The 9,521-nt window shown below is 54.3% G+C and overlaps 1 protein-coding gene across 3 annotated transcripts; it reads right to left on the reverse strand.

Annotated features, from left to right (window-relative positions):
- Nucleotides 1-210: 210 nt before the first annotated feature.
- Nucleotides 211-5,849, reverse strand: SYNC (syncoilin, intermediate filament protein). Of its 3 annotated transcripts, none has more exons than XM_071767731.1 (4): nucleotides 5,684-5,849; nucleotides 3,196-4,399; nucleotides 2,075-2,199; nucleotides 211-890 (listed from the first exon to the last, which is right to left on the reverse strand). In XM_071767731.1, the coding sequence occupies exons 1-4, from the start codon at nucleotides 5,725-5,727 to the stop codon at nucleotides 827-829; spliced, it is 1,437 nt and encodes a 478-aa protein (XP_071623832.1). In that variant the 5' UTR covers nucleotides 5,728-5,849; the 3' UTR covers nucleotides 211-826. The 3 variants fall into 3 exon arrangements, with proteins under 3 accessions (XP_071623832.1, XP_071623830.1, XP_071623831.1); XM_071767729.1 differs by lacking the exon at nucleotides 5,684-5,849 and adding an exon at nucleotides 5,081-5,263 and having other exon boundaries at nucleotides 684-890; XM_071767730.1 differs by lacking the exon at nucleotides 5,684-5,849 and adding an exon at nucleotides 4,727-4,855 and having other exon boundaries at nucleotides 684-890.
- Nucleotides 5,850-9,521: the final 3,672 nt, after the last annotated feature.

Raw genomic sequence — 9,521 nt, forward strand, 5'->3', positions numbered from 1 at the left:
TTGTTTCTGGTGGTTTGGTGTTTTGGGGGGTTTTTTGCATTTTTTGTAATGTGGTTAAATGAGTGCTTGGTGTCCCCAGGCAGTCACTGGCACTGTACCCTCCCCCTAAGCCTGCTGCTGGCTGGCTTTTGGGGCGGTTTTTAGGCCTTACCACAGAACTATATTGTTTAATAGTCTACAGCATGGGCAGTTGGATTCCTTACAGGTACCTTGGTTTGACACACACACGTTTATTTTCTCTTAGATGCAGCTTTGAGAATTAAAAGGATCCTTAAACTGACTTTTATTTTCAGTGTGAGACTAAATAAAGTGGAAACCTTTTCTCCACAACCTAGTTTCTGTGGCCCATGGTGGAGTGTGTCACAATACAGCAGAGACCCTTGAAATACAAAAGAAAATCCTGTTAAAAGGATGAAGTTTCTCTTGCATGTAAACTTTTAAAACCCAACACCCCTGCCACTGGCTTCCAGAACAATTCTTCCTGTGCTGGCTGATAAGATCCACCCAGGGAACAAGACAAGATACATTTTTCCAAACAGCAAAACTTACATTTGTCATGTTTCATATGTCCCTTGTTCAGTGCAAGTATTTTCATTGCTCCTCTGTGGGGAAAAAAAAAAAAAAACAAAAAAAACCAAACCAAAACCAAAAAACCAACAAAACAGTTTTGCTACACGATTAACAGCAGCACCTGGAGAACTCCACACCAGCAAGCGAATGGTATTCCTGACTTCAGGAGCTGCTGTACAGCAGGTAGGATAAGCAGCAAGAGGAGATATCCCCTGTGGGTGCCTCTGTCCTTCCCTTTTGCTACACTGAGGAAAACTTAAGAGTCCTGCTCTGTTTTTTCTTCTGATTTGCAAAGGTGGCCGTAGACTTCCAAGCAGCCCCTGTATGGGTAGAAAATAAATTTAGACCAGTGAATATTTTCATCAAGTGGAGAAGGTGGACATGCTATTTCTGAAAAAAACCCCAACAACCCACATTCTTTGGTTTCACAGTATGGAGCAAAAGCAATTGGGAAACACTTCAGCTGGCTGGGGACATGGTCTTGTGAGTGTGCAGACCTGGCCCAGCCCTTGCAGAGCCCTTGGCAAACAAAGCAGCTCCAACAGAAGGGAATGCAATTTTTGGTGTGAGCCACAGGAGAGGCAGCTTGGACCTGTGCTTAACTCTGAAGTCCCTGGTGCAAATGTGAAATGTAATGAGGTGTCCTGACATCTGAGGAGCCGCTATTGCTTCCAGGAGTGGTAAGTTGGAGATTGCAGGGAGTTCAGAGGCCATGCTGCAGCACCCAGGCTTCAATACTGGTCTGTGATTGAGATGTGATTTAGAAAGACCCCAAGCAGCAAAGCCCTGGGGTTGGTGGCATCTGGTCTGAATGGTAAGTGTAGTTGGTCTTGTTAATACATCTTTAAAGGGCTGGTGGGGTGAGAGGCTGAAACAGAGCTCTTCCTCTGACCTTGCTGTGCTAAAGTCTTAGCTGGACAAAAGGAAAATGTGGTAGGGGATGGGAGGTTTGGGTGGAGAAGTGGAAAAAAGAATGCTAAAGTAACTGAAGCTGCAGAAAATGGTGTGTTCAGCTGAGACTGGAGTTAACACCTCACAGCACAAGCCTAGATGAGTAGAGCAGCCCACAAGCTTATCGACATTTTCTGGAGTTTAAAAAAAACCAGTGTGAACCCAGCAGTAGACTGTGATAAGCAGAAGATAATTCTCCAATTTAAGAGCATCCACAAAGCTTTTTCCTAAACCTAGACCTTGGCTCCTTTCCATATATTCCTAAGGGAACTGGCACTTGAAGTTACAGTGCTGGGTTCTTGGAAAGCACCCTCCCCTCCTCCTGTACACCAATGCCCACCAAACCCTGTGTGCTGGATGGCAAAGGGTCTGGAGTTCCCACTGTGCTGTCCCACCAGGCCTCTTGGTCACACATCAGTCACATGCTCAGGGACCAGGAGCAAAAGCCCCTGGTGCCCCATAGTTGTGTAGCCATCAGCCTGGCATCTCCACCACCCTTCTCCTCCCAGCCCCTTGCTGCTGCAGGGATGGACACAGATGGACTCAAACGGACTTGTAGATAGAGAGCTCCCGGTGGAGGCTGATCCTCAGCTCCTCCAGCTCCTGATTCTTGCGCTGCTGGAGCTGAACCCCATTCTTCAGTTCCTTCAGCCTATCTTCCAACTCCTCAACCTGTTCCTGGGAAGGAAGAAGATGAGTGGATGAGCTGGGGGAGGAATGCTGCCTCAGTGTCCATGTTCTCATGGTGAGATTTGTCTGTTGCTGGTGTTGGTCTGGACAAACTGCAGCCACACTGATGGTTGGTCATTTGCCATCTCAAAAAAAAATCTGCAAAAAGAGTTCTGTTTTTTCCTTTAGAAAGGTAGGAGCTTGGGCTGTGTTGGGTTCTTAGGTTTGGGTTTTTTTTTCCTTGGCTTTTGTCCCCTAGACTGCTTTGTGTGTGCTTTGAGAAGCTGTCAGAGCTGCCTAAACCCATGAGCCAAGAAGATAAACAAGGAATCTGGGCAAAAGAAAATGTGCAGGCACATCAGGGATGCCCTAAAGTCCTGTTCCCCAAGGGAAAGCAGACCCTGAGGTCCATGAGGAGCCGAGTCATGGGTGCTTCTAGAAACTGCTGTGAGCCAGGCTGGGAGGAGGCAGTGACTGTGAGCTGAGAACAGGGAGTGTTGAAATGGGGGAGATTTAATTGTGGAGCCTCTTTGCCAAACGTGCTCTTGGAGATATTGAATTGCCTCATCCCTAGGGACAGGGTGCTGGGAGGGGGGATGTGCCTGAAAGCAGCCAGAAATAACCCTCAGGGGGCAGCCCAGCCCCTGGGCTGTGTGCATAGGAGGTGAGACCCTTCCTGGCAATGGGAAGGGGGGGCATTTCCAGTGGGGAAGGTCAAAACCATGTAAGAAAATAATCAGGAAAAACCTTTTTTTACCAGAAGCTCACTGTGTGAGCTCTCCCCCACCACATCCCTGGGACCTCAGGTCTCTCTGGTTCTTCGCCCAGCCTGTGCCAGGGCAGTTGATGCTTTTGGTTTCAACCAGCAGGAGATATTACACCTACTTACCCTCCACCCTGCTCCTCCCTTTGTCCCCAAGAGCAAAACCTTCAACATCCACATTCCACCAGCTGCAAGGAACGACTAAAACCAAAGGTGTGAGGGGTGCCCAGCCTGGTGCATACCCGGTACTGCCCGACCTCTTCATCCCTCTTCTGCTTGACGAGGACAATCTGCTCCTCCAGGCTCCGGTTCTGCAGCCGCAGCCGGCTGACCTCTCCCTGCAAGGGCCTCAGAGCTTCCTTCATCCCCTGGATCTCCCCCTTCATCTCCTGCAGTGCTTTGGCCCCTGCCTCGCGTCTCTCCAGCAGCCTCAGCAGCTGAGGTTCGTAGTGATCCTCCAGCCCCCTTCTGCTCTCTGCCACGAAGTTCTCGAACTCCATGGAGAGCCGGCGGCTCTCCTGCAGGTACAGGTTATCCTGCCGACACGGCGGAGTCTCCAGACGTTGCTTCAAAACCTCCTTCTCCTTCTCACAGGTCTCCTTCAGCCGGGAGAGCTCTCCGGAGAGCTGCCCAGCCTGGCTCTCCAGCTCACCTCGGTAAGCTGCGTGCTGGGAGAGGTCATGCTGCCGGCTCTCCAGCTGGTACTGGCAAGCCACGCATTCCTTTGTCACTTTGAAGAGCTTCTGCTTGATCTGCCGGATCTCATCCTTCAGGTTGTCCCTCTCCAGCTCCACCTTGGCCAGCAGCCGGCAGGCTGCCTGGATCTCCTGGTGGGCATGGTGGATCTCCTGCAGTGCTGGCTCCCGCAGCTGGGAGAGCTCCATGATCAAGCTGTCTCTTTCTTTCTCCAGCTGCTCGACAGCTTCAATGCACTCCTGGAAATAGTCACCCAGCTCTTCAAGCGTGAGGCACCAATGCTCCTCACCGTCCCCATCCAGGGGACTGCCTGTCCCCTCTGCCTCCATGTCCAGTGGGATCCCTGCCCCCTCTGCACCCACATCAGCTGGGATGCCTGCCCCATCTGTCTCCATGTACAGTGGAATCCCCCCTGCTTCAACATCCAGTGGGATCCCTGCCCCATCCCCACCTAGTGGGTTCTCTACTCTATCTGCATCCATGTCCAGCGGGAACTTGGCCCTGGATGTATCCTCATCCAGATGGGTGTCTTCTGTGTTTAGCTCCAAGGAAGCATCCCTGCTGTCTGCCTGCAGCTCCTGGCAGGTGTCTAGGCTTTGTGGTGTCACCCCTGCACCCACATCTGGGTCTAAGGGGCTGATCAAAGGGTCTGGATGTGAAGCAGCACCTGCTGTATCTCCTTGTGGGGCTGAGGATCCTCTGGATTCATCCAGTAGTTCTGGAGGGGCCTCAGGCTCTGCCATCAGGTCCCTGGAAAGGAGAGGAGAGGACAGGTGAACCAAAGCAATGAGTGTAACAGTTCTCATCCTGTGAGAGGATTGCAGGGAAGAGGATAAGAGGATGAGAGATGATCCTGTGAGAGGATGGGACAAGGGAAGAAAATCCTCTTGAAGTAACTGACTGCAGCAGTTGAAGAGCAAGGTATGCAAACAGAGATCCTAAACCCCATAGCTACCCCAGTGCCAACAGGAACTGCCCACTGTGTCACAGATGATCCCCCCTCAGTGGCACTGTCGCGAGGGGTGCAGAGCTGCTGTGCCTGTGCCACAACCCTGTCCCCCGGGGGGGGTCACACACCTTGGCACTCCCAGGAAAACTTGCCGGGATTTTAGCAATGTGGCATAACCTCACGGCAAGGGAATGTGCTGCTGAAGCGCAGGCAGTCTCCGGGGTGGCCGAGATGGAGGAGAACACCCAATAAAGAGCGCTCGAGCGAGCAGCAGCTCCTGCAGCAGGATCCGAGCTTTGCAGAGTCATCCGCTCCCGGCATTGTACCCAGCCCGGTCCCTGCAGCTGCCACCACCAAATCCTCCTGTCTTACATTCTCCCGGCTGCTATTTGCGGTCTGGTGGAGAGAATCAACCCTCGGGGACACACGGGGATTTCCCTCTCTCTTCGAGGAGCCGGGATGGTGGGTGAGGATGCTCTCACCTCCCGGCCCCGCCGCTGAGCTCATGTCTCGTCATTGCCCAAGGAATGAGGCAGGCTGTCACCCACGGGCAGCCCTCGGCTCTCAGCAACGGCTTTAAGGAAAGAAGTGATTTTCACCGATGGTTTCTCTCCTAATAAGGTAGTTTTGGGCAGCGCTGACACATCGCAGCCTCGGACCCAACGGCCGGTCGGCTGGAGAGGGGCAACGCCTGAAAAAAAAAAGTGAGGAAAGGGCTCTGCTTTCCTTTTCCTTGCCCTCCTCCTCCAGCACTTATTTTTTCAAAGTTCTGGGCTCTGCTTTGCCCCTGTGGGGTAGGAGGGGGAGGACGGTTGTCCTGCCTAGGCAGCGGGGAGTGGGGGGCTTGTTCCTACCCAGTACCCTTCATCCCAGAGCCCCCCAGCGCTCCTGGGCACGCCGGGGAGGCTGTGTCCTCCACCCGATCTCTCCTCAGGGACCGGGGATGCTCCCTGGATGCTGAGTCTCAGACCCTTCCACCCCAGCCCTGCTCCCCACGCTTTGGAAGCCTCCTTGCCCCCCACCACGCCACAAATCCTACACTTCCCCCTCAGCCCCTTCTCTGCTCCCTCCGAATGGGCTCTTACCTTCCTCCCCTGGAGCCCAGCGCCTCCGGCTCTGCGCTGCACATGGGCTTAGCATGGGGCGGAGGGGGGGTTATTAATAAACGTGGCTGGAAATCAGACTCCCCCCGAGCAGCCGCTTCGCCCTGCCACCGCCTGCAGTGCCAGCTGCCTCCCTCCGCCCCGGGAGGAGGAGGAGGAGGGCGGGGAAGGCCAAGCCGCCCATCCCCAGCAGAGGCAGCCGCAGGGGCTGGCCGCAGCCAGCCCGCCCCCCCGCAGCCCCCCTTCCAGCTCCAGCTCTTCCCACCCGTGATTTATGCTGGGGGTTTTCCTGAAATCAGCCCCTTCCAGCAGCTCTGAGAGGGTCCTCATCAGGAATTGCGGGGTCTCACCCTGCCAGGGGCCTGAGAAGGGTACAGGGAGCAGGGATGGGGACATTGGGGTGTCCCCTAGGGCTGTGTGGGTTCACCTCGTATGAGAGTGGCTGGAAGGGGAAGTGCTGGAGGATTCAGCACATGGCTGCCAAAGGATGCAGCCTCATCCTGCCCATAGAGCAGGGTGCTGGGCTGGGCACTGGCATTTATTAAAACATATAAATGTATTAAACACCAGTAACTCAGGGGAGTAACTCAGATGCCCTGCAAACACTCCAGTAATGACAGTGAGCAGCCTCTGCTTCCCCTTCCACCCACATCTCCCTCCCTGGATGGGGATGGTGATATGGGGATGCTGTCCTTCCTTCCCCTTCATCCTCACAGCTCTACCTCCCCCAGTACCAGTCCCCATCCTCCCCATCCTACGACGCCCTAACCTGGCCCTTCAGCAGTTATATTATTAGCATCCATTTATATAAAATACAAATTTTAGACCTATTGCCATGTTGACATGGGTGCAACAGCCCCAGGGGGGTGGCATGGCCATCACCCATGGTGTTGGAGCCAATCCAGCCTACCTCTACGGGGCCTGATCCTGCTGTGGTGGCTCAGGAAGCTGGCACTTGTGGCTCAGGAAGTTGCCAGCTTACGTGCCCCCAGATCACCCAGCAACGCTCACCACAGTTTACAACATCACCCAATGCCACCCTGTTCCCATCCCTGAGTCACCCTCACTGTTACCTTGCCCATGCCTTGCTCAACACCAGCCTGATAGAATCAGGGTGAAAATCCCTGTGTTTGTCCATCTCCTGGGAGCAGAGCGTTAAAAGGAAAAGGGAGATTTGGGTGTGGGTTGTGGGGTTTTTTTTCTTTGGGTTTTGTTTTTTTTCTTTTTGTTTGTTTGGTTGGGTTTTTTTTTGATCCTGTTGCTTTTTTCAGCACAACCCACCTTTTTTTTTTCCTCCCTCTTTTTTTTTTTCCATCAAGCACTTCTCTTTGCACTGTGACTTTTGACTCAATAGAAGAGGAATGCTGTTATTTCACCCAAGTTGTGTGTATAAATATCTATCAGGAGTTGAAACTGCCAAGGGGGGGGAGAAACCTGTGGGTCGGGTGGGTTGGGTCCAACAAACCCTTGTAGGGGATGGAGGGGCCGATGGCACCGGTGCTTCTGAGCCCTGGTTGGGCTTTATCTGATGAGCTGCCAAGGGTGGGGATTGAAAGGGCTCAGCTGCTCTCCGCTCCGTAAGAGGATACCTCATTCCCGGCCCCGGCACGGGGCTGTTTTGTGGATATAACCTGGCAACGGGCAGCTCGGGTGTCAGCTGCTGGACCCTGACGTGCTCAGCAGAGCCTGATGGGCCACGGGCACACACTGGGTCTGGCGGGTGTGGAGAGATGTTGGTGTGTGTGAACCAGAGTGGACTTTGCTCCAGTAAACAGGGAGTTATCGGTAACACTGCTGGAGGGGAAAGCCAAAGGCTGGGGAGTGTTGGAGAGACAAAATGTCCTGGTTGTTAGAAGAAATGGCAGCATCTCTGGTCACTGCCATGCCACACCACCGTGGTGTCCCCAGCGTGGGGGAGTGTGGGGAGCAAAGAGCAGCTGGGGGTCACTCTGCTTCCTCCCCTTCGGTGACCTGGTGCTGCCATCTCTCTTCCTGGTAGATTTTTCCTTACCATCATGCATGGCAGATCTGCCCCGAGGTCAGGGACAGAGCTGGCACCGTGTCCTTGCCACCCTGACACCATCATCATGGCACCACTGCCCTGGCACTGCCACAGCAGCGTGATGGCTCTGTCCCCATGCTGTCCCCCCATGATCTTCAGGGACGGGTGTGACAAACCACCAAGGCTTGCCCAGCTTTGAGGCCTCCTTGGCCAGAGGCTATGGTAGCACCAGGGTGTGCCTAACCTGCCCAGACCACAGCACCACCAGGAGCTGGCAGGGCTGAACCTGGGCACTGCCACCATCCCCATGCCCTGGGCTCATCGCGGATATTTGCGGAGGGCAAGGGGGGGTCCAGCCATGGAGCTGTGCCAAATCCAGCACTCCATGCACAGGAGCTGCAATCTGACCTCAGGGGGAACGTGTGATTCATTGCCAGAGCTGGGAACACTTCCAAGGACTGATCCTGGCTGTGAGGGTGATGGCACCGTGTGCCTGTTCCTGCCCTTGCTCGGTGGTCCCTTCATGGGTCAGGAGGTTGCCAAGTGAAGGTGAAGTGGCTATAGCTGAGTGGGGATGGCACTTGGGGACTTTTGCCTGGGTCTGAGGGGTTGGATGCTGCTGGCACCTTGGGAACAACCTGGATTGCTTCACCTCCTGCCTCAGTTTCTCCAGGTAAGAGCTGGCAGTGGCAGTGGAGCTGGAGAAGGAGGAGGAGGAAAAAGAGGAAAAAGAGGAAGAAAATGAGGTGGAGTGGAGTGTGGGCATGTGCCCAGCTGGGGCAGAGATGACGGGGAAGCCTGAAGGCTCCATCCACCCCCAGGGGCCTCGGGAGCTCCATGGGATCAGGTGCCAGGAGCTCCTGCATATCTGAGTGCTGGCTCCCACCCTGTGGCACCACAAGGAAAAGCCATTCCTGCCACAAATTCTCTGGAGAGTGTCTGTGTGTGTGTCCATGTGTCTGTCTGTCCCTGTGTCTGTGTGCATGCCTATGCACAAACAGCCCTGGTGTCCTGGCAGCCATTGCAACAAGTGACCAGCAGCTTGTGCCATGGAGCTGGCAGGGGATGATGTGGCAGGGTCAGGCCTGAAGGTGCCTTTGAAGCAGAGCTGATGGACACCTGATTTTGGTGATACCCCTGCTCCAGGCACAGGTGATGCTCCTGAGATGCTGTGACAGAGCCATCCCTTCCAAGCACAAGGGAGCAACCACTGATATTTGTTCATCACCTTCTCCACATACAAGACACCCAAGCAAGGGTCTGTTTGCCCTCCCTTTTGACATTTAGGTCCCGGGAACCCTTTTGTAAAGCTCATTTTCAGACCAGAGAGATCAGTGTTGATGTGTTGATGTTCAGCATCACAGCATCAGTCCTCGTGCCCCAACGATTGCTCACAGGGTCACTGCTGCCTGAGCACTGGCCAGGAGGGCTCATGGCTGGGTTTTTCCATATCCTGAGGCAAGTGAAAGGGAGCAGCAGCTCCAGCTCCAGCTCTTGTCCCTGTGAGGGGGATTTGGAGCCAGTGGCTCCTTCTCAGGGACACAGAGGGGTGGAAGTGGCACCCGCAGGACTCAGCAGGGCCGGGGAGGCTGCACAAGGACCTTGTCCCAGCCGCCCATGAGTGCTTAAGGTGTTAATGAGTAATGAGGGAGCAGCCATCCCTCCCACTGCCCTGGAGAGGCGGAGGCAGTGGGGGCAGAGGATGGGCTGAGTACATCCCAATGTTTCACTGGCTGTCCCTGCTGGAGGGTCAGGAGCTTGGGCAGCATGTCCTGCTGCAGCCAATGTTGTTTGAAACTTTTTGATGTCATTTGGGAT

Source organism: Heliangelus exortis, chromosome 24 (assembly GCF_036169615.1).
Source record: "Heliangelus exortis chromosome 24, bHelExo1.hap1, whole genome shotgun sequence".
NCBI lineage: Eukaryota > Metazoa > Chordata > Aves > Apodiformes > Trochilidae > Heliangelus > Heliangelus exortis.